Source organism: Nothobranchius furzeri, chromosome 9, assembly GCF_043380555.1.
Source record: "Nothobranchius furzeri strain GRZ-AD chromosome 9, NfurGRZ-RIMD1, whole genome shotgun sequence".
In the NCBI taxonomy this organism is placed as follows: Eukaryota; Metazoa; Chordata; class Actinopteri; order Cyprinodontiformes; family Nothobranchiidae; genus Nothobranchius; species Nothobranchius furzeri.
In genome coordinates, this window is record NC_091749.1 from 70,221,579 (window position 1) to 70,246,055 (window position 24,477).

A 24,477-nucleotide genomic window follows, 5' to 3' on the forward strand; every position below is an offset into this window, starting at 1 on the left:
CATAACCACAGAAAACATGCTTTCTCGACAATCCTTGTTATTGTGTGAGAAAAAAAGTGTAGAAATTAAAACGGACGTGTGTTAATAGGGAAACAGCTGGCGAGCCATGTTTGCGCATGAGCCGTGAGCGGTTCTGGTGCTGTTTGGGCCGCAGCCGCTCGCAGCGCTACTTCAACAGTTCTCTTCCTAGTTTTTGTCTGAAGTTTTGAAAAGTTATTTTGAAAAAAACTTGAAGAATAACTGTCAATTGCGTGCTCATTTTAAGAGGTCTTTCATATTTTATAACATGCTGTTTAATATAATGGTTTACAAACATAAAAAGGGTAATTTATTAGAGTACTCGATTAATCGATAAAAGATTCAATAGAGTACTCGATTACAAAAATATTCGACAGCTGCAGCCCTAGTGCTAAGGCTGTTCAGGAAGCTCTCACAAACTCAAAAATGGATGAAAATCCCTTTAATGAGTAAAATAGCCCATTTAAAACATCACAAATCCACTGCTGAGGCTGATTTCAGCGCAAAACAAATCAAACTTTAGTCTAAAGGACTTCGTGGCCTTTAATGTTAGTGAAAACAAAGTAAACGAAACTCGTCTTCATTGCCTTTCAGCTGAAGGGTTGAGTTGGTCATTAATGTCTGGTGTTTCTTCTGAAACTGCTGCAACACAGAACACACAACCTTTTATCACTGAAGCGTTACATTTATCTCACTAAGAAATGGAAAACCACAAGTTACACTTTTAAATCTTAACCCCGCGTGTGCATTCATATAACCACGTTATTTACATTTATTCCAGGGAGAAAATGGAAATACAGATTTTTTTTCCTCATCTATTTGCCTGGAAGAAATTATGCATTAGCTTTTTTGATTTCTTTATGCAGAGATTACATTTGGCCGTAATGACACAGACTTCTCATTCTAGGGTCTATTAGTGTCAACACATCGGGAGGCAGGGAGATGAAAAGTTTTTGGAAGGAGCTTTGCTGGATAAGGATGCTCCTGAGGATTGGCAAAACACAAGTCAACAAACTCTATTTGCACACTGCTTCGGTACACCTACTCATTTATTTTTTGATGCACTGATCATTTCTCACAGGTACGACGTTGACTTGACGGTGTTTATGTGTTATTCTATATTAGCAGAGGAGAATAAACAAACAGGATTTGCATTTGGGTTGGTGTGTTTGACACACGCCCTGCCCCCGAGTCCTTCCCTGTGACTGGGAGAAGTTCTTGGCACGCCGTGATTGTGATTCTGGCCTGAATTAGCCAAGCGGTGACATGTTGTCCTTACAGGACTGGCCCAAAGCGAGCAGCGCTTTTTTTTCCTGAGTGGCTTTGACGGCGGGAACAAAGACCCAGAGAACACACGCAGGGTGGTCTCGGCTCTGCAGCCACGGTTGTAGGTTGCCGTACTTTTTGTGTATGCAAGTTGAATTCTCATGCGTCGTGAAGGGTGGACCCTCAGCCATCGCCGCCCCGCCGAGGCCCTCGGTGCGGCCGCGCAAAGCCGATATGAAACTTGACAACGCAACAGGAGGCTGACAAAGACAATTAGGGCAGCTCCCTGAACCTCACACACACCGTCTCTCTTTTCTCTTGGTGCACTCTTAATTAAACCTGCACAGAGATAATCCACACAATAGCACAAGCACCAAATCCACCTCAGGCTCGGTAGTTCTCCCTCCTCGTCACCTCAGGGATAAGTTGGCCCACCTTAAAACCAAACATGCTGGGGGCCAAATTTGCTCAGGAAGAAAGGGAAGGAAAGACTTCAGCAACTGCAAACGACATAAGCATGACAGGACTGGGATCAGACAAGACACCTCTAAAATCCAACGTCTATGAAACTCTTTATTAAAGCAGTGAAAGGCTTAATCCAAGTCAAACACCTGATCAGAATTTAACTATTGTATACCTCTCAATGCCAGCCTCCAGCGTCTGATTTAAAACTTCAAAGGAATGATACAATTACATGTCCTTATTTGAATACCAAACACGCTACGCTCTAAAGGTAAAAATACATTTTATTTTAACAGGATGTCTGCAGGTTTAACTGTGCCAAATTTAAAGAGCAAGTCACCCCCAAATCAACTTTTTTTTTGCTGATAAACTATATAAATGTGTGTCCAATCGTGCTGCAGACACGTGTAGTCAATAGTTAAGCACTTCAGTGCATTTTAGTTAAAATTTAAATAATCTGCCTAACGGTCAATGTTGCGCCGTCGTCAGGTAAAAACTCTGCACTGTTTTTGAATTTTAATCTGCCACCGCTATTGGCTAAGAGGTATGCTATGATGTAAACTGGTACATTACGATGTCACAATGCCGTTGTGAGCATGTGTGTGTGTGTGTGTGTGTGTGTGTGTGTGTGTGTGTGTGTGTGTGTGTGTGTGTGTGTGTGTGTGTGTGTGTGTGTGTGTGTGTTAGCGGCTCCGCCCTCTTGGTCTGCTAGGCAATGGCATTTGTTGCATTTTTCAAACATGAAGTGGGAGTGAAGTAAGTTTCTTTTAGGGGGTGACTTGCTCTTTAAGACTTTTTAAGACCTTTTTAAGGCCACTTTGACCAAATTTAAGCTATTTTTTTAAATTAAATTTAAGCTATAATTTCCAGCTATTGCCTGGAACCGGTGCTAACCACGTTGCGAATGTGGGATTAGCCATCCAGTTACCATTAAACTTGCACTTCCCCATGGCACAAGCTCCCACTAAAATTCCACTATCTCCGCTCCGCTCCGACTGGAACTCCGCAGCAAAAACGGTCCCGTTGTAGTCAATCAGAGCTGTTCAACTACTGCGGCCGTGCGGCGCAGTGCGCCGCCCGCCGTTCCGCCATCTGGCAAAAATAGGATTGATTCTATTTTTGCCGGAGCACCTCCGCAGTCAACGGACAGAAATAACAACCGCCTAACAGGACAGGGAGCAAGCACAACTTCCGTTTTTCACAATAAATCGATAAACAAAAGGCGTTTTTTGTTTCATATGCACAGGTTTAACAACTTTTAACAACTATCAATGGTGGTTGAACTTTAAATGCACAAAAATAAGCCATGAATACAGTTTCTACTATCAAAGTACTCACCCTGTGTTGATCCAAACACTGCTGATCTCTCAACACAAATGATGGGCAGATTAAACAGTTCATTTCGATGCTTCTCCCACACAACGGGTGTTTGGATCTAACTTCCGCATTTATTGCTCGGGCTGTATTGCAAGATCTCGAAAATCCCGCGCATGCCTGTTTGCGCACCTCAGGTCTCCGCACCTGAGCGGAGCCGTTGTAGAGCGGGTACAGTATACTTTGAGTTTGGAAGCGAGCGGGGGCAGAGCGGAGATAGTGGAATTTTGGGGTTAACCAGCTAATGTGCTCATCTAAAAATGGCTGAGCATGTGCTGACGGCCGATCACCGGATACACGGCAGCGTTTGAAGCTGATGGCAGCTCATTAACAAACATCCACAAACATTTAAGACGCATTTTCAACTAATTTATCTATTGACAATGCAAAAATAATCTGGTAAGTATAACTCACTCAACCTGGAGGTAAGTGGAGAAAATTTAGAAAGTTTACAAAACTATATTGACGGAGTTTTTGAGTTTTTCGTTATGGGTCAGAAGAAATCAGCAGCTGAGACCGAAACACCTGGGACCAAGAGGAGCCGTCCTCAGTACTCGCCTGAGGCCTCGTCTCCCCGTAAGGACATATTAGAATTATTCGATTCTTTAGATAAACGGCTTCTGGGATTTGAGGGGGCGACTTCATCTGCTTGAGGATCTACACGAGGAGTTTCAGAACCTCAAGATCCTTTTATATCTGATCGTAGTGTTTATTACTTTACTTATTGTTTTCCTTGGCTTATCATTTTTGTCTTGAGTTAATTGATTTGTAACCTATTGGCCCCTATGACTACTGAGATGATCACCTTCCCTGGTTTACCCCGTTTTTATTACTTGATTTGTGATTGATGTAGCTCTCATAGTTAGTGGTGACAAGTTATGGAAGTGGATAATATTCCCTATTACTTTACTTATTTTGTTTTCCTTATTTGGTTTTGCTTTGTGGCTTCCCTTTGTTTGGTTATCCTATTCGGATAAACAGGAGGGACTGTTATGGAAAAATTTATGTTTATTAATTCTTGATTATTGACTCAATCAACTGAATGCAAATGTATTGCTCTATGCCTCTTTGATCATGCTCACTCATTTAGACACACCCACACAAGCAGCTGTTAAGGGCAGACCATTATAAACTTCCTAACGCTACACCACTCACACACACACACACACACACACATTCTTGACTTCCCACACACACACACACACACACACACACACACACACACACACACACACACACACACACACACACACACACAATCTCTCTCTCCCTCTCACTCCCCCTCTATAAATAAACTCTGTGACCGGATGTTCAGGGCATTTGCCTCAGGCATCTTGCCGCAGTTGTAACTGTTTGGGTTATTGATAAACATATTGATAAAATCCATGACAGGAGATAAAAAAGAAAATTATACACAAGCATGCTAAAGGTAAGGGCGATAAGACCATGTCAAAGCAGCTAGATGGTCCTGCGACTACAGTTGCACATATTCAGAAATTTCTGATCCATGGGACAGTAGCCAACCTCCCTGGATATGACCGCGGGAGGAAGATTGATGACAAATCACAGAGACGGATGATCCGAATGGTAACATCAGTGTCAGATCGCACCATCCGTCGTAGTTTGAGCCAAAGTGGACTACATGGGAGGTGACCGAGGAGGACACCATAGTTGAAAACAAATCATAAAAAAGCCAGACAGGAATACGCCAAACTATATGTGGACAAAACTTCTGGGAGAATGTCCTCCATCTAAAAGGCTAGGTTATCCAGAGATACAGTGGTGTGAAAAACTTATTTGCCCCCTTCCTGATTTCTTGTTCTTTTGCATGTTTGTCACACAAAATGTTTCTGATCATCAAACACATTTAACTGTTAGTCAAAGACAACACAAGTAAACACAAAATGCAGTTTTGAAATGGTGGTTTTTATTATTTAGGGAGAGAACAAAATCCAAGCCTACATTGCCCTGTGTGAAAAAGTAATTGCCCCCCTTGTTAAAAAATAACCCAACTGTGGTGTTTCACACCTGAATTCAATTTCTGTAGCCACCCCCAAGCCTGATTACTGCCACACCTGTTTAAATCAAGAAATCGCTTAAATATGAGCTGCCTGACACAGAGAAGTAGACCAAAAGCACCTCAAAAGCTAGACATCAGGCCAAGATCCAAAGAAATTCAAGAACAAATGAGAACAAAAGTAATTGAGATCTATCAGTCTGGTAAAGGTTATAAAGCCATTTCAAAAGCTTTGGGACTCCAGCGAACCACAGTGAGAGCCATTATCCACAAATGGCAACAACATGGAACAGTGGTGAACCTTCCCAGGAGTGGGCGGCCGACCAAAATTACCCCAAGAGCGCAGAGGCAACTCATCCGAGAGGTCACAAAAGACCCCAGGACAACTGCAGGCCTCACTTGCCTCCATTAACCCTTTGATGCATAATGGTCACTACAGTGGACAGGTACTCAAAATTGTTATTTATTTATTTTTGCTATTAAGCACAGCTGTTGAAGACTTTATTGCATGTGAGCCCCTCCGTTTGGGCTTCATTAAGTCAAGCCAACATATTTCATGCTCAGAATGCACGCTGTCCACTGAGGTGGACATGTAATAAATTATTTGTAAATAAACAAAATGTTACAAAAAATATTTGTTGAAATTTGTTTCATTCACACCTAAAGATGAATGAAAAAAATTGTTTAAAAAATCATGGTTGAAGATTTCATAATTCGTGCATCAAAGGGTTAAGGTCAATGTTCACGACTCCACCATAAGAAAGAGACTGGGCAAAAATGGCCTGCATGGCAGATTTCCAAGACACAAACCACTGTTAAGCAAAAAGAACATTAGGGCTCGTCTCAATTTAGCTAAGAAACATCTCAATGATTGCCAAGACTTGTGGGAAAATGCCTTGTGGACTGATGAGACAAAAGTTGAACTTTCTGGAAGGCAAATGTCCCGTTCCATCTGGCGTAGAAGTAACACAGCATTTCAGACAGAGCATCATACCAACAGTAAAATATGGTGGTGGTAGTGTGATGGTCTGGGGTTGTGTTGCTGCTTCAGGAACTGGAAGGCTTGCTGTGATGAATGGAACCATGAATTCTACTGTCTACCAAAACATCCTGAAGGAGAATGTCCGGCCATCTGTTGGTCAACTAAAGCTGAAGCCATCTTGGGTGCTGCAGCAGGACAAGGACCCAAAACACAACAGCAAATCCACCTCTGACTGGCTGAAGAACAACAAAATGAAGACGTTGGAGTGGCCTAGTCAAAGTCCTGACCTGAATCCTATTGAGATGCTATGGCATGACCTTTAAAGGCGGTTCATGCTAGAAAACCCTCAAATAAAGCTGAATTACAAACAATTCTGCAAAGATGAGTGGGCCAAAACCCCTCCAGAGCGCTGTAAAAGACTCGTAGCAAGTTATCGCAAACGCTTGATTGCAGTTATTGCTGCTAAGGGAGGCCCAACCAGTTATTAGGTTCAGGGGGCAATTACTTTTTCACACAGGGCAATGTAGGTTTGGATTTTGTTCTCTCCCTAAATAATAAAAACCATCAATTCAAAACTGCATTTTGTGTTTACTTGTGTTATCTTTGACTAATGGTTAAATGTGTTTGATGATCAGAAACATTTTGTGTGTCAAACATGCAAAAGAACAAGAAATCAGGAAGGGGGCAAATAGTTTTTCACACCACTGTATCTCTGTAGTTAAGCTGCTATAGGCTTAGACTGCTGGAGGACACACTGACCACTTTCCACACTCGACTACTTTCTTCTACAATCTGCTCTTTAACTGTATTCTTTCCTGCTATTTCAGCTGTTTACCGGTACTTTACTTTTTCTTTAAGTGTTTTTCTCCCCAGAAGAAGCTACAACAATGTTCTGCTGAGCTGTGGTGGCCTCATGGAGGGGGCCATCGTCTAGCACACTGCTGCTAACCACTTAACCTTTCTTCCTCTCCTGATAATAACTTTTTGCTTTCCTTGACGTTGGACGTGCTACTACTAGTTTACCCGTTTAGTTATAGAACCACTAGGATAAATACAATAAAGTTTATCTCTCACCAAATAGAATATTTACTAAGAAATCACAATGTAACCATAGACGCATTGCCTGGTGTGTGTGTGTGTGTGTGTGTGTGCGTGCGTGCGTGTGTGTGTGTGTGGGTGTGTGTGTGTGGGTCTCTGCTCTGTCTTCTCGATCCCCAGTGAGTCGTGGTGGAAGTCTGCTTATACTGAGCCAGGATCCTCTGGAGGTTTCTTCCTGTTAAAATGGATTTTTCCTCTCCACTGTCGCTAAATGCTTGCTTAGTATGAGGAGGATTGCCGTAAAGACTCTACTAGTCAGTGACTCAATGCAACCTGCTGGGTTCCTTATATAGGAAATGTTTTACTGACTGGCTTAATGACCTGACCTGTACTGGAATGTTTATTATGTGAAGAGTCTTGAGACGACTCATCGCGATTTGGCGCTTTATAAATTAACTTGAACTGAATTGTCCAATAGACACGAGACAAAAATGGAACTTTTTGCTGCGGCACATCAGCTCTTTGTTCACGGACTGTTCCAACTATGAAACATGAGGAGGCTCTGTTATGTTCTGGGGCTGCTTCGCTGCATCTGGCACAGGGTGTCATGAATCTGTGCAGGGTTCAATGAAATCTCAAGACTATCAAGAGATTCTAGGGAGAAATATGCCGCCTTGGTCTCAGTTGCAGGTCATGGGCCTTGCAACAGGACAATGACCCAAAACGCACAGTCAAAAACACCCAAGAATGACTAAGAGGAAAACATCGAACTAGTCGCCTTCTATGAGCCTCTACCTCAATCCTACTGAGCATATCTGGAAGGAGCTGAAACATGCCATCTGGAAAAGGCACCCTTCAAACCCGAGACAACTGGAGCAGTTTGCTGATGAGGAGTGGGCCAAAATACCTGCTAAGAGGTGCAGAAGTCTCATTGGCTTGATTGCAGTGATTGCCTCAGAACGTCGTGCAACAACATATTAAGTTAGATCATTTTTGTCCAGGCCTGTTCCATGAGTTGATTTTTTTATTATTATTTAAAGCATGGTTGAAAAGCAATGTCTGAATTTCATTGGTTAAATTTCATAGAACTTTGATTTATTATTGCTTTTGTCAGATTCAAGTTATTTCTGTGATCATTGTAGTTTTTGTCTTTTATTCGTCCGCGCCTTTATGTTTCACTGTTAGCACTCCAAGTCAGCTTCTGTGACTTCAAAATTCACCTGAAAAAATTAAATTAAATAAAGGTGCAATTGATGTTTGTTGTTGTGGCCATCTGTCACCATGTTTTTATTTACAAATGTTCATTGGCAAACATCTTGAATTTAAGTGAATTGTGCCAGTGATGCTAACTGGCCTGCACTTGAATTGCGCTTTTCAGAGTCAGAGGACTCCAATGTGAATGTGCATTCAATTAAAATCCACTCAATGGTTCATGAGAGGTTTTGCTGACGGGACAGACTGTGTTTACAGTTGTCGGTTGGGACGGTCTTGGAGTCACCCAAGTTTTGGTTCAATATCTATAAAGTCGGTTGGGTAATAATCCATTAGTAGGGGTGCACATCATATCGGTCCGAAAAGTAAGACTGGGCTGATACTGACAACCAGTGTTTACTTCCTTGTTTTTGCCATTGGCATTGAGTAATTCATGAGGTGGAGGTTGTGGCGGTTGGCATGTTGGAGTGTTTAACTAAAGCAGACAAGCAATGTAGGTGATCTGGTCATTTTTAAACAATGTAGAAAGGCACGAGGTTTACGGGCACGTCCAACTGGGAGGAGACCCAAGGGAAGACCCAGGACACGCTGGAGGGACTATGTCTCTCGGCTGGCCAGGGAACGCCTTGGGATTCCCCCAGAGTTGCTGGCCCAAGTAGCTGGGGAGAGGGAAGTCTGGGCGTCTCGGCTTAGGCTGCTGCCCCATGCGACCCGACTCCGGATAAGTAGCTGAAAATGGATGGGTTGATAGAATAATTAAAAGTGGGAAATATTTATCATTTTGGTTATCGGCCATAACAGCAGTATTAATTTCAAAAATCAATATTGGTCCAAATTTTCATACTGGTGCAACCCCACTAATGCCTCACTTGATCTGAAATCCAAGTTTCTAAGCTATAGATGCACACCAGATGAAAACTTTTTAAAAGTCTCCATAAAATAATTTTCAACTATTAGTTTATTAGTTATTTTGTAACAGACTGAAACAGTTATGCAAGCACGTGAGAACAAAAATGTTATCTCCCACCATTTGCTTTTTGGTGAAAGCATTAAAGAGAATTGATTATTTTGTTGCAGGGATAACAGTCAAGTCCCAAAAAGCCAATCAAATACATTTTACGTCTTGACGTGGTGTTCTTTTTAATCCTGCCTGATACGACACCAGAGAACACAAAATCCAACAGTAAACTAAAGATTCTGAGAGGCACCAAGGCTGAAATCAAATACAAATATCATATGTACTGACATTAATAAGAGGGAATGGAATATGAGATGTAAAATATTCCTGACTATACCTCTACGCTAATACAGCAAAGATGTAATTAGCTTCTGTGGAAGCTAAAGAGCAGCCTCTCTGTCATTGGTTTGGATTGGCTCAGGGACACGCAGCCGGCAGCCACACCGATACATATGCATGCTGTTTCCATTTCAAGCTTGTGTTTGAGCGAGGGCGTGCCATAGGTGGTGGGAGGACTGCACATGCCATTTAGAGGGTGCCTGTGTGTGTGTGTGCAGATGGGTTATATATAAATGTATTTTTTTTTTTCAGTTTTCTTGTGTCCCCCTCCACCACCCCCTCCATATTCCTGTGGATAAAGGTCTCTGAGCCCTAGCAGGGGGCCCTGATTGATCCCTGTGACTAACACCCAGGCTGTGCACGCTCTTGCGTCTATGCTGAGACATGCGCCACTGGAGTAAGGTATTCTGCTTCAGGCAGCCTGAGATTCACTGGGCAGCTCATTGGCTATGTGCTCATGACCCAAATGACTTTAGTGGTGGTAGGAGAGAAGCCAAAAGCAAGCTAAATACAGTATGATGTTTGTTAAATGACTGTAATTATTTCAGTGAGCCACCCACATGCAGTTTGTAAACCTGCACAGAAGATTATTTATAAATGGTGCTCTGCTGAGTGCATATAAAAGAATACTTCCAGACCACGAGTGTTTTTTTTTTATTTCATTGGAGAGCCACCATTTGAATGAAAGCAATCTAATTTACTGTGTTTTGAAAGGTAGCTAAACTGACGAAGACATATTTGTTTGTTTGAGTTCTCTTAGCAAAACACCAAGAAAGCAGCATAATGATGGAAAAGAGCTGGTGGACTTTTGAGTCATCAAACTTAGCCCCTTGAGTCGTGAGCCATGCCATCTGCAGTAACGAGACACAAGACAGCAGCATGGAAGTAAAAGCCAAAATGGAACTAAAGCACCCCCTGGTGGCTTGTTCCCCGACTGTTAAGTCCCACCCCCTCCATTTAATGTGACGGGGCATTGTGTCTGAATCTCAAAATTTAAAAAAGTTGTGAGTAAAATGTATAAATATTAGCATTGGCTAATAGAAAAATAAATTATCAGTATTTGTATGTGTGTGTCTCTGTGTGTGTGTGTGCAGGGGGGGAGTAACATTTCATTGCCGAGTACCATACCAATTTATTTATCGGGCACATTTAAAAACACCATATGAGCTGACCAAAGCACCTCACTAGTAACAGTAATAAGACAACAAGCCAGTAGAACAAAGAACAAAACTTTAAGGGTGCATTATGTAGAAATGATGTAAAAATGACATCCTGTGGCAACATTTGGTTACTGCAGCCACTTTTATTAACTCTGGAGCTTTTTGCCTGCTATCATAAAATTACAACTGTGGGAGCTTCAGTATTAGCTCGCAGGAGACACGGCACCCCCACACTTACTGATGGTAAACAGTAGTTACGTCCCTCCTTCCTTTGTTTCTAAAGGAGAAAAACTGACAATCCAGCAGCCAGCTGGATTTGAACTATTTTTTTGTATAACCTTCCTTCCAAAATGACTGAAAACGAGTCTTCTGAGTTTTTCTCACTGTAAAAAAAAACTTACTATGTTCTTACATACTGTACCTTTAAAGATCAAACAAAGGACATCAAATCAGCCAATTCAAATAGTCAGTGAAACCAGATAAAATACCAATAAAACAATTTTAAAAAAGCTCAAATATTGCATAGTGGAGATGCATGAATCAGTAAAACAGATAAAAAGCCCTAAATGTTTAAATGTTAAATATAACCTAGTTCATGATTTAAAAGAGAGATTATAAAAGTGGCTTTTAAGCCTGGATTTATAAACCACAACTGTAGGTGATTGGCTGATTGTGATGGGCAGAGCATTCTAAGGATGAATGATATATCAGTATCGGCCCGTGTCAGTCATTTTTTAACAAATCGGTGTCGATCCGATAAATAAAATTGGGCCGATATTAACAGCCGATATTTTTTCCATCTTGTTTCCATTTGTTTATCTGTTTCAGAGGGTGGGGGTGATGTGTATTTGTTTAGTCATGTGACAGTTATTGTAATCATTTCAGAGGCGTAAATGTATGTGCTGTGTCAGCGCGTGGCGGTGAGTGAAGCAGATGCAAGGATCCACATGCAGGTGAGGGAAGCAGGCAGGCAGACAAACCAGCACGAGTAAAAGTCTTTAATGATCACACGCTGGACAATGAAACAATGAGCCAACCAGACAAAATGGACTAACAGGGTTTAAATGCAGGAGGTGCTGGGACCTTGGGTGATTGGGAGACGAGAGGCAGGTGGGAACAATCAACATGGACACAGGACTGAATAGAATGGGGAGACAGGACAGGGTGTGACAGTACCCCCCCCCCCCCCCCCCCTCAAAGGGCGGATTCCAGATGCCCACATGAACATAGAGCAGGGCGGGAGGAGGGGGACCCGGAGGGAGGGCCGAGAGGGACCGATGGAGAGGAGGCAGGGACCAGTAGAGTCCGGGGGCCTGCGCCTGAGGCAGAGGAGGCGACGACGGGCTCCTGGGGGCCTGCGTCTGTGGCAGAGGAGGAAGCAACAACGGGGTCTTGGGGGCCTGCGTCTGGCGAGGGCAGGACCGGCGGCGACCGGAGGCAGAGACGCTAAGGGAGACGTCCTTGACTTTTGGACTGGAGGAGACATCCTTGACTTTTGGACTGGAGGCGGCGGCGACTACCTCTGGGCTGGAGGCGGCGGCAGCGACCTCCGGGCTGGAGGCGGCGGCAGCGACCTCCGGGCTGGAGGCGGCGGCAGCGACCTCCGGGCTGGAGGCGGCGGCGGCGACGACCTCTGGGCTGGAGGTGGCGGCGGCGACCCCTGGCCTGGAGGCGGCGGCGTCGACCTCCGGGCTGGAGGAGACGGCGTCGACCACGGGACTGGAGACGGCGTCGACCACGGGACTGGAGACGGCGTCGACCACGGGACTGGAGACGGCGTCGACCTCTGGACTGGAGGGGACGTCGACCTCTGGACTGGAGGGGACGTCGAGCTCTGGACTGGAGGGGACGTCGACCTCTGGACTGGAGGGAGCGTCGACCTCTGGACTGGAGGGAGCGTCGACCTCTAGACACGAGGGAGCGTCGACCTCTGGACTGGAGGGAGCGTCGACCTCTGGCCTGGAGGGAGCGTCGACCTCTAGACACGAGGGAGCGTCGACCTCTGGACTGGAGGGAGCGTCGACCTCTGGACTGGAGGGAGCGTCGACCTCTGGACTGGAGGGAGCGTCGACCTCTGGACTGGAGGGAGCGTCGACCTCTGGCCTCTGGACACGAGGGAGCGTCGACCTCTGGCCTCTGGACACGAGGGAGCGTCGACCTCTGGACTCTGGACACGAGGGAGCGTCGACCTCTGGACTCTGGACACGAGGGAGCGTCGACCTCTGGACACGAGGGAGCGTCGACCTCTGGACTGGAGGGAGCGTCGACCTCTGGACTGGAGGGAGCGTCGACCTCTGGACACGAGGGAGCGTCGACCTCTGGACTGGAGGGAGCGTCGACCTCTGGACTGGAGGGAGCGTCGACCTCTGGACTGGAGGGAGTGTCGACCTCTGGCCTCTGGACACGAGGGAACGTCGACCTCTGGACACGAGGGAGCGTCGACCTCTGGAGTGGATGAGGCGTCAACCTCTAGAGTGGATGAGGCGTCGACCTCTAGAGTGGAGGAGGCGTCGACCTCTAGAGTGGAGGAGGCGTTGACCTCTAGAGTGGAGGAGGCGTCGACCTCTAGAGTGGAGGAGGCGTTGACCTCTAGAGTGGAGGAGGCGTCGACCTCTAGAGTGGGTGAGGCGTCGACCTCTAGAGTGGAGGAGGCGTCGACCTCTAGAGTGGAGGAGGCGTTGACCTCTAGAGTGGAGGAGGCGTCGACTTCAGGACACGAGGAGGCGTCGACTTCAGGACACGAGGAGGCGTCGACTTCAGAACACGAGGAGGCGTCGACCGCAGGACTGGAAGAGGCATCGACCACAGGACTGGAAGAGGCGTCGACTTCTGGTCCGGGGGCGTCGACTTCTGGACCGCCAGCTTCTGGACCGCCGACTTCTGGACCGCCAACTTCTGGACCGCCGACTTCTGGACCTGAACCGTCGACTTCGGGAGTGGAGGCGGAGCTGCTGCAGGAGGAGCTGCCGACTTCTGGACTGACCGGCCCGGGGGAAGAGCCTCTTGGGTCACCGTCGGGACCGGAGCGGACCGAACTGGTGGCGCCGGAAACTGGGAGAGCAGGGAGGACAGATTGTCCAGCTGGAGCTCCTGGAGACTGAGGCTCTGATGGAGTTGGGCCAGCTCAGCTCGGAGACCGGCAAGCTCTGCTGGGTGGACCGCGGTCTTGCTCCTCTGGCCCCGAGACGAGGGAGCTGCTGACTGGACTGAAACCTTCTCCTGGTGATTCGGGGAGGATAGGGTGTCCAGCTGGAACTCCTGGAGGCTGACGAGCTGACGGATCCGGCCAAGCTCCGCCTGGAGACCGGCGAGCTCTGTCAGCTGGGCTGTAGGCGTGGTTCCTCCGCCTGCAGATGACGGAGGCGCTGAGTGGACCGGAGACGGGACTGCTGGTCTGACTGGGGGCGGGTCCAAGCTGATGCGCCGAGCCGGGGCAGTGGCGAGCTCGCGGCTCCATCCTGGGACACGGGGTTGCGGTGGAGCCCGGTATCCTTCCCCATGCCGTGGGCCAACTCCGGGGGAGCACACCGCTAGTCATGTGCCCACATAGCAGGAGCGGTCTGGCAGCGTCTCCCGGTCCAACCTCTCATCTGGCTCCGGGAGGGTGGAGAGGATTGCCGAGGCTGAAGTTCGGTGGCGGCGTCTACGGCGAGGCGACGGCAGAGGAGGAGAAGCCGGCCGGTGGTCCGAGAGAAATTGGAGCAGGCACTCCCAGGGGAGAATCTCCCCGCTAGATCCTTTAGCGGGTTGGCTCATTCTGTCAGCGCGTGGCGGTGAGTGAAGCAGATGCAAGGATACACATGCAGGTGAGGGAAGCAGGCAGGCAGACAAACCAGCACGAGTAAAAGTATTTAATGATCACACGCTGGACAATGAAACAATGAGCCAACCAGACAAAATGGACTAACAGGGTTTAAATACAGGAGGAGCTGGGACCTTGGGTGATTGGGAGACGAGAGGCAGGTGGGAACAATCAACATGGACACAGGACTGAACAGAATGGGGAGACAGGACAGGGTGTGACATGCTGTGTACATAATAATGTAAATTCAGCTTTAAAATTTTTGATTCTACACAAAATGCTGATTTTTTAAGCATTATTTGTCAGAATATCGGCATTGGCAAATATCTGTTACAGTGGGTAACCATTACAGTGATATAAATATCGGTATCCATGCATCAATAGAGCATTCCACAGTTCAGGTGCAGCATGCACAAAAGCCCATTCCCCCCTCGTTGGAAACATTAATCCGAGTCATACTTCCATGTGAACATTTTTGATTTGTGAGTTATTTTTTACAGTTATTTTAGGGAAAATATAACTCCTTCTAGACTATCATGACAAATTCCCATCAAACTACTGGTAAACTTAAAGGGGCCACATTATGCTAATTACATGTATTAACTTTTTGCAGCCTTCCGTGCTGCCATGTGGGTCTACTGCCTTTATAAACACTCCAAACGTTAATAAAAACCATCCATCTGTTTCTGTCAGAGTTTTGAAACAGGAATTAAATGCTTCTTTGAGCCATTTGAAAATGTCTCTTATTGTGATAAGAAAAATTATATGTATTATATATCATTTGTATAGATCATAAAACTATAGCTTGTATGAAAAAGTTAAGTATGGCTCACTTAAAGCATCCAGACGGAGTATCAGTATTAGTACCTTCATCCGAAACCTGTCAGATCCAGTCCTTTACATGTCTACTGCCTCCTGGTGGGGGATCTTCAGGTGGCAAGGGCCTATTTTATTTCTTCCTTCATTGCAATTATGTTGCTTGAGAATTACATGCTATAAAAATATTTAGTTTTATAATAACAGTAGACAACAAATAGTTTTTAAAAATGACAATTCACGTTTTTGTAACTTGAACTAGATTTTTTTTCATGTGCATTAAGCAGCAATTAGCGGTTTGTTTTAAATAATTGTAGGCAGGTGAGTGGGCGGGGCTTACAGCTCCACATCCCAGGTACACATGCTATTTTTGCTTCACTTTCCAACAACAGAAGAAGAAGGTGGAGACGTTTCGTCCATCTGTATTTATGTCAGTGGTGTCCAGAGAGGAGGACAGAGCTGGGGTTGAGGACTGGGGCTGGTGGTTGGCAAAAGGCTAAGGGCCTCCGCTGGCTCGCCAGTGATTACAGCGGATGTTGAGTGTTTACAGAGGGAGGATGAGGTTGGGAGGGGGGGCACAAAGACAGCTGCTTTCACTCTGCACTGTAAACAACACACACACACACAGCTACACTGGAAACCCCACAAGCCCTGCAGTGTGTGTTTGTGCTACAGCTGGCCCGTCGGGACCAGCGGTTCAGAGTGACAGCCGTCCACGCATCAGAGCCAGGCTGCAGCTGAACACAATGCAGGCTGGGTGGAGGAGAGAGGAGGCTGGTGGATGCTGACTCCTTTTTGGAGTCCCTGGGACGAGTGCTAGATAGTGCTCCATCAGGGGACTCCATTGTCCTGCTGGGGGACTTCAATGCTCACGTGGGCAATGACAGCTTGACCTGGAGGGGTGTGATTGGGAGGAACGGCCCACCTGATCAGAACTCGAGCGGTGTTTTGTTATTGGACTTCTGTGCAAGCCGCAGTTTGGCCATAACGAACACCATGTTCGAACATAAGGATGCCCACCGGTACACTTGGTACCAGGGCAGCCTAGGTCACAGGTCGATGATAGATTTTGTAGTCGTATCATCTGACCTGCGACCGTATGTTTTGGACACCCGAGTGAAGAGAGGGGCGGAGCTGTCAACTGATCACCACCTGGTGGTGAGTTGGATCAGATGGCAAGGGAACATGCCGCGTAGACCTGGCAGACCCAAACGCATAGTGAGGGTCTGCTGGGAACGCCTGGCAGAAGAACCTGTCAAGACGGTCTTCAACTCCCACCTCCGGCAGAGCTTTGACCACGTCCCGAGAGCAGTGGGGGACATTGAGTCCGAGTGGGCCTTGTTCCACTCTGCGATTGTTGAGGCGGCTGTTGCTAGCTGTGGTCGTAAGGTGGCCGGTGCCAGTCGTGGTGGCAACCCCCGTACCCGCTGGTGGACACCAGAGGTTCGGGGAGCCGTCAGGCTGAAGAAGGAGGCCTACAGGGCGTGGCTGGTCTGTGGGTCTCCGGAGGCAGCAGACAGGTACCGGATAGCCAAGTGGGGTGCAGCAGTGGCAGTTGCCGAGGCAAAATCTCGGGCGTGGGAGGAGTTTGGTGAGGCCATGGAGAAAGACTATCGATCGGCTCCAAAGAGGTTCTGGCAAACTGTCCGGCGCCTCAGGAGAGGAAGGCAGCAACTCGCTCACACTGTTTACAGTGGGGATGGGGAGCTGCTGACGTCAACTGAGGCTATAGTCGGACGGTGGAAGGAATACTTTGAGGAGCTCCTCAATCCCACCAATGCGCATTCCGAGGAGGAACCAGAGCTGGGAGGCCTGGGGATGGACTGTCCGATCTCGGGGGCAGAAGTTGCTGAGGTAGTCAAACAACTACACAGCGGCGGAGCCCCGGGGGCGGATGAGGTTCGTCCTGGGTATCTCAAGGCTATGGATGTTGTAGGGCTGTCATGGTTGACACGTCTCTACAACATTGCGTGGTCATCGGGGGCAGTTCCTAGGGAGTGGCAGACCGGGGTGGTGGTCCCCATCTTTAAGAAGGGTGACCTGAGGGTGTGTTCCAACTATAGGGGGATCACACTCCTCAGCCTCCCTGGAAAGGTCTACTCCAAGGTACTGGAGAGGAGGGTCCGATCGATAGTTGAATCTCAGATAGAGGAGGAGCAATGTGGTTTTCGTCCTGGCCGTGGAACTGTGGACCAGCTCTATACCCTTGCAAGGGTGATGGAGGGGGCATGGGAGTTTGCCCAACCAATCCACATGTGCTTTGTGGATTTGGAGAAGGCTTATGACCGTGTCCCCAGGGGCACCCTGTGGGGGACGCTCCAGGAGTATGGGGTGGGTGGCTTTCTGTTAAGGGCCATTCAGTCCCTTTACCAGAGGAGCGTGAGTTTGGTCCGCATAGCCGGTAGTAAGTCGGACCTGTTCCCAGTGAGGGTTGGACTCCGCCAGGGCTGCCCTTTGTCACCGGTTCTGTTCATCACATTTATGGACAGAATTTCTAGACGCAGCCGTGGTGTGGAGTGTGTCGAGTTTGGTGGCAGGAGAATCTCGTCTCTGCTTTTTGCGGATGATGTGGTCCTCCTAGCTTCATCCAGCTCTGACCTTCAGCTCTTGCTGGGTAGGTTCGCGGCCGAATGTGAAGCGGCTGGGATGAGGATCAGCACCTCCAAATCTGAGACCATGGTTCTCGACCGGAAAAGGGTGGCTTGCCACCTCCGGGTCGGGGGAGAGGTCCTACCTCAAGTGGAGGAGTTTAAGTATCTCGGGGTCTTGTTCACGAGTGAGGGTAGGAGGGATCGGGAGATCGACAGGCAGATTGGTTCGGCGTCTGCAGTGATGCGGACGCTGAGCCGATCTGTCGTGGGGAAGAGGGAGCTGAGCCAGAAAGCCAGGCTCTCGATTTACCGGTCGATCTACGTCCCAATCCTCACCTATGGTCATGAGCTTTGGGTAATGACCGAAAGAACGAGATCGCGGATACAAGCGGCCGAAATGAGTTTCCTCCGTAGGGTGGCCGGGCTCAGCCTTAGAGATAGGGTGAGGAGCTCGGACATTCGGGAGGGACTCGGAGTAGAACCGCTGCTCCTCCGGATCGAAAGGAGCCAGTTGAGGTGGTTTGGGCATCTGGTCAGGATGCCTCCTGGACGCCTCCCTGGGGAGGTGTTTCGGGCATGTCCTGCCGGCAGAAGGCCCCCGGGTCGACCCAGGACACGTTGGAGAAGTTACATCTCCAATCTGGTCCGGGAACGCCTTGGGGTCCTGCCGGAGGAGCTGGTGGACAAGGCCGGGGAGAGGACGGCCTGGAGCTCCCTAGTTGGGATGCTGCCCCCGCGACCCGGACCCGGATAAGCGGAGGAAGACGAGACGAGACGGGATGAGGTTGGGAGGGGGGGCACAAAGACAGCTGCTTTCACTCTGCACTGTAAACAACACACACACACACAGCTACACTGGAAACCCCACAAGCCCTGCAGTGTGTGTTTGTGCTACAGCTGGCCCGTCGGGACCAGCGGTTCAGAGTGACAGCCGTCCACGCATCAGAGCCAGGCTGCAGCTGAACACAATGCAGGCTGGGTGGAGGAGAGAGGAGGCTGGTGGATGCTGACTCACCAGGCCAACTCCTCATTTCTGTGTGTTTCTACTAAAACAGGCGCGGTCAGGCTTTATTAAAGCATTCAGGCCTCTTTAAAAACTGCAGGCGAAATAGTTGCTTCCAAAAGATTTTCGTATTTCAAACAAGTTCCCGGTTTGTTGTTTAAACACCGACTTCTTTAGATGATTTAGCAACCCAAACGTACGCTTTGGCAACTTCCTTTTCCTTTCTGTAAACATCTGCCACTTCGTTTCACAGACGAGTTGTTACCTAAAGTTACAGTTCTCAGCGGCGGTGTGAAGACGGCGAGGCGTTAGATGAGTCACGCGGTAGCAGGTGAGAGAAGCGGCAGCGACCCGACGGTGTGTGAGACTGGCTCGGGATCGTATTTCCCTCCAGGTTATCCCAGTATGTCACTGGGATAAGGACCAGTTGGAGAAAATATGCCAGATATTTGTTAGAATCGTGCTGAATCGCTTCACTCTAGCACAACCTTTCATATTTGGTTGGGTCATGTGGTGCGGATGATGTCATGTGGCTTATTTTGTTCCATTCAGCGGTCACCTCTAGAAGTTGTGTCACAGTTGCAGGAACTAAAGTTCCAAGCTAAATTTGCGTCGTTACCTTGGACACGAGAGCGACCCACCTGAGGAGATCCAGAAGACTGGCTTTGAGAATTCCGCTCATGACTTTTCGAACACAGCCGCAGCCCGGTGAGGCGGCGCTGGCTTTAGGAACCAGCAGCCCTCACCACGTCCAGAGAAAAGCTCAGGTAACCGGCTCGGAGACCTTTCCATTCCGGCTTACACTCGAGTTACGTCTAAAACCAGAACCACGGTGGCTTGATCTGAATTACAAAACTTGAATTTAAAATAAATAATAAACCAGGTATCTGAGCTGCTGCCACCGCTGAGAACCAAAGCTAAAGCTGCGTCTGTCGTTTTGAGCTGAGCCGCGACACAAACAGCAACCAGAAACTCATAAGTTTACAAAACTCAGCAGCACGTGTCCTGATGAAGACCAGGAAGTGGGAGCACATCACTCCGGTTTTAAAATCACTGCACTGGCTCCCCGTTTGTTTCAGGACTGCTTTTAAGGTTCTTTTAATGGTTTTTAAGTGTCTTAATGGTCTTGGGCCTTCTTATCTTTCAGAAATGCTTTTACTGTATAAACCCTCGCGGCCTCTGCGCTCCTCTGGCAGCCGTCTCCTAGTTATCCCTAAAGTTAAGACTCACACCCACGGCAAGGCGTCCTTCAAGTATTACGGCCCTCGCCTTTGGAACGGGCTGCCGGAGTACCTCAGGGCAGAAGGGAACGTCCAGGCTTTTAAGAATAGGCTCAAGACCCACCTTTTTAGCTTAGCTTTTAACTGATCACTATTTATCTATAAATACATATTTATCTCTTTTAATTATTTTTATCATTTTATCTACATCTTAGTGTTTTTACATGATTATGTTTTCTTTTACTGTCTTTATAATCACTTTTTATCTGTTACTTTTTATCATTATTAGCTTTTATTATTTTATATGTTATATATCTTAAATCCTCCAGTGTTTCCTCTGCGGAGCCCTCTGCCTTGGGGCCGGTGGTCAGGGGCGGCGGCGGCTGGGGCGCTCCTCGGGTAGTGCCCGGGCACTGGTGGGGGTTTCTGCCCTACGCCACTGGGCGTCATGGGCCGGTGTCTTGGCTGCTGCCGTGGATCTGTTGCTGTCGAGGCAGATGGCTCCGCTGATGATGTGTCGTTCATTACCTGACCCATCTGAACTCAGCCTATTGTTTCCTCTGGTGTTCACGAGTGTGTGTGTGTGTGTGTGTGTGTGTGTGTGTGCGTGTGTGTGCATGGACGAGTGTGCGGGTGATTGTTTGTCCACTTTGGAAGTTGGGTGCGGGAGGGGAACTGTACTGGGAATATGGGATATATGGGGCCATTTTAATCTGGAAAGCACTTTGAGTTACATTTTTTGTATGAAAAGTGCTGTATAAATAAAGTTGATTTGATTTGATTTGACATAAAATCAGACACCACCAACCAGGTTTAGGAGGTGTTTATAATTACAGGGGGACGCTAACGGTTTGTTTGACTTGTATGAAACATTATTAACCCTTTGATGCATAACGATCGCTACAGTGGACAGGTACTCAAAAATTGGTATTATTTTTTGCTATTAAAGCTTCTCTTATCCGACGGCACCATCTAGTGGCTGAGAAGCGTATCACACAAATACGCTGTTCCTCTGTTTTTTTAAGACGGCGACTTCACGTTTCTGTTTTATAAATGTGCTTCTGTAGCCGACAAACCGCTAAAACACGTTGTTTTACGAGTATTACTCTCATGTCATGTTGTGTTTTCATATATTTAAATTTTAGAGACTTTCTTGTCCGTGAAAATTCATCAACTCTGCATCAGCCGAGGTATTCCTTAAATTTGAAAGCGGAATTCTAACGCTATTGGTTAGTTCTGGTCGGTACCCAAGTTTCCTATTGCACGGAGCTCTGCGGGGCAGGGGGCGTGCTTAGCAAAAAACAAAAGACGTATTGCTTATATTATATCACAGTACATGACAAGGACGTAATTTTCACTTTAGAAGTGGGGGGGACACGGGGGGGGGGGGGTATCTTTACAGTATGTTCTAATGGGGAACAGGCTTCAACACAAACGGTTGTTTTCCGCTTGGTCCTAGAGCTCAACCAGTGTCAATTTAATATAGCGTAATATTGTTTTTGGATGGTAAAAAGTGCAGGGGTCGAAACTTGACTTTGGAAAAAGTGGGGGGGACATGTCCCCCCTGTCCCCCCCCCCAAAATTACGTCCATGGTACATGATAAAATTACCACTTCTACGGATTTCTGACAAATTATACATAATTTCTGAAAGAGGAAAACTCCGGAAAGCAGCTTTGAGCACAGCTGTTGAAGACTTTATCGCATTTGAGCCCCTCCATTTGGACTTCAGTAAGTCAAGCCGACATATTTCATGTTTAGAACGCACGCTGTCCACCGAGGTGAACATGTAATGAATTATTTATAAATTATTAAATGTTACAAGAAATATTTGTTGAAATTTGTTTCATTCACACTTAGATGAATGAAAAAAATAGTTTAAAAAAATCATGGTTGAAGATTTCATAATTCATGCGTCAAAGGGTTAACAGAAGATTATGGTGTGTTTCTTTTGGGACCGTGGTGTCATTGGGCTTATGATGAACCCGTGCATCCGTGTGTGATGGGCCACTGCGATCACCGCAGGGAGGAAGAGGTCGTCAGTAACAAACGAGCCTGACAGCTTAATTACCAACGCAGCTAAAGATTTATCGGTTTATCAATCGGAGCCTCGGGCTTTGCCTTTGCCCTTAGGAGACAGTGGCCATTACCATGAACCCGTTGGCCCGCACGACCCAGACTCTTCTGGCTCTGGCTCTGGCCCAGGCGCACCGGGGTCGTCCTGAACCTTCCAGCCCAGCACAAATGTTCCTGAACTCCCAGATTAGGAGCACATGTGCGCCCGAGCAGGAGCGGAATGCAAACATATACATACAGACTAAATGCTGCGCAAACACAGAGTAATAAAAAGCACGCAGAGGCTCACACACATCACAGAGCACAAAGGCCAGCGAGTGGGCGAGGGGTCTTTTGTGTTTTGAGACAAAGGCCCAGCAGAAGCAGAGAGGGGAGAGAGAGAGAGAGAGAGAGAGCAAAGCTGCAGGCACAATGCTGCGTGTGTGTGACTTCACCAAAAGGTATTTTCATACCCACATCCAGAAATTCCAACCATCTGGACACAATTATCCTTCTTCTAAATTAAGATTTAGCTCATTTGCAATCCTGCCAGTGAGGTGTGACACTGACACAAAGAGGGCGAGCTTTGAGGGTGATCTATTGGCTGGCAGTGCGTTGCTATGTGCTGGGGAGCGACGAGAGAGAGGACCACCGATCATCCAGCTGGTCGCTCAGGCAGGCAGCCAGCTCAGACACTCACAGCTCTAGCGTAGTGTGCAGCCCATAGTCAAGAAGGAGCTGCTTAGTGAAATGCTGCCCCCATGTGGTGGCCAACAGAAACAACATGCAGATGTACCTGAAAGAGCCTCCTCCGGGGTCGTTCAGCTTGTTTTTCTGATTGGCAGAGATCTGAACAGGCAGGCCCATTGGACTTCTGCCTGCTTGAATGATGGCTCCCTTCCCCACTGTGCCTGTTAAGGAGCAGGAACAAGAAAAAAATATGTTAAACAAAAGGAATGGCGATAATGTTATCATTGAAATGCCCCCTTCTATCTGCCTCACATGTGCTCCACCTTCAGCTGCCACAGCCATCCTCACAAGGGTGGTGGTGGTGGTGGGGGGGGGGGGGGGGTGTACTCTCCCCAGGTTGGTTGCAGAGAGCGTCGCTCTGTCAATATCACTGTGCTTCACCGGCTTTCCTTACACTCCTAAACCGCATCCTGCTCCGAGACACGTTTTCCGGAGAGGCACGGGGACTGCCAGAGTGAATTTCAACTTGATTTTAACAGGCATGTTCTCAGCCAGGAGGCGCAGAAAAGTATTTTTAGAACTATCCCCGCATTCCAATTTATGGGCATAAAACAACTTACAGATCTTTCACTGCAGGCAGTCTCAGGGAAGGGGGCAGATCAAATTTGTATGCACCTCCGATTGTGTACACACACACACACACACACACACACACCACTTGAGAGCACACCACTCTCTTAGGGGAGCATTATACTCGGTTGGTGCTGAGGCGATATTTGTGGGCTTCTGTGGGAAGAGTGTTTGTGAATCAGAGTGAGTAAGCAGCAGCACAAATGTTTGAGGAGGCTTTATAACCAGACGTGTGTGTGTGTGTGTGGGGGGGGGGGGGGGGCAGCTTAAACACCTGTTCTCTCTGAGCCTGTTTACACGTCCTCCAGCTGAGGGAACATTCTCACGTTCACTAATCACAACCGCCATGGGTATGTCTGCAGGCTTCTTCAACTAAAATCAGATCAAATTCTCTATTATGCAATTTCAGGACATTTTTACATTTTTTGTTCCCAAACGTTTCTAAGCAAGATATTTATGCCGATTTTTACACCCGATCCTCCCGGGATGGCGCTGTCCATCACTGCTGCAGCGCCACCCTCTCAGCCTGCCAGGCAACACCACCTTTTGATGCATATTTCAAACAGGAAGTGCTGGTTGGGTAAGACTCTGGTAGGGGGTGACTTGCTCTTTAAGGATGCACCAAATTAAGATAACCTTAACAGATATTCCTGGCATATGTGGTGTGTACGAGTGCTCTTGTATGCTCGGTCCCGCTCCGATCATAAATCTGTGACTCCAAGAACAAACAAGCATGTCGCCTACTGGATCTGACGTGTAGCTGATCAGAAAGCGAGGTGACAGAAGCCCGCTGCACGCTCCTCCTCCACCTTGTTTGGTAACTCTGAAGTTCATGTTTGTTCTTT

The 24,477-nt window shown here is 47.5% G+C and overlaps 1 protein-coding gene across 3 annotated transcripts in view; it reads right to left on the reverse strand.

The window, feature by feature from the left end:
* Window positions 1–24,477, reverse strand: part of LOC107382087 (transcription initiation factor TFIID subunit 4) — a 154,077-nt gene that overhangs the window by 94,691 nt on the left and 34,909 nt on the right. For all 3 annotated transcript variants that reach the window (XM_054732611.2, XM_054732610.2, XM_054732609.2), the window contains one exon: window positions 23,109–23,223. In XM_054732611.2, the coding sequence (XP_054588586.1) occupies window positions 23,109–23,223 (115 nt within the window). The remainder of the gene's footprint in view (window positions 1–23,108; window positions 23,224–24,477) is intronic.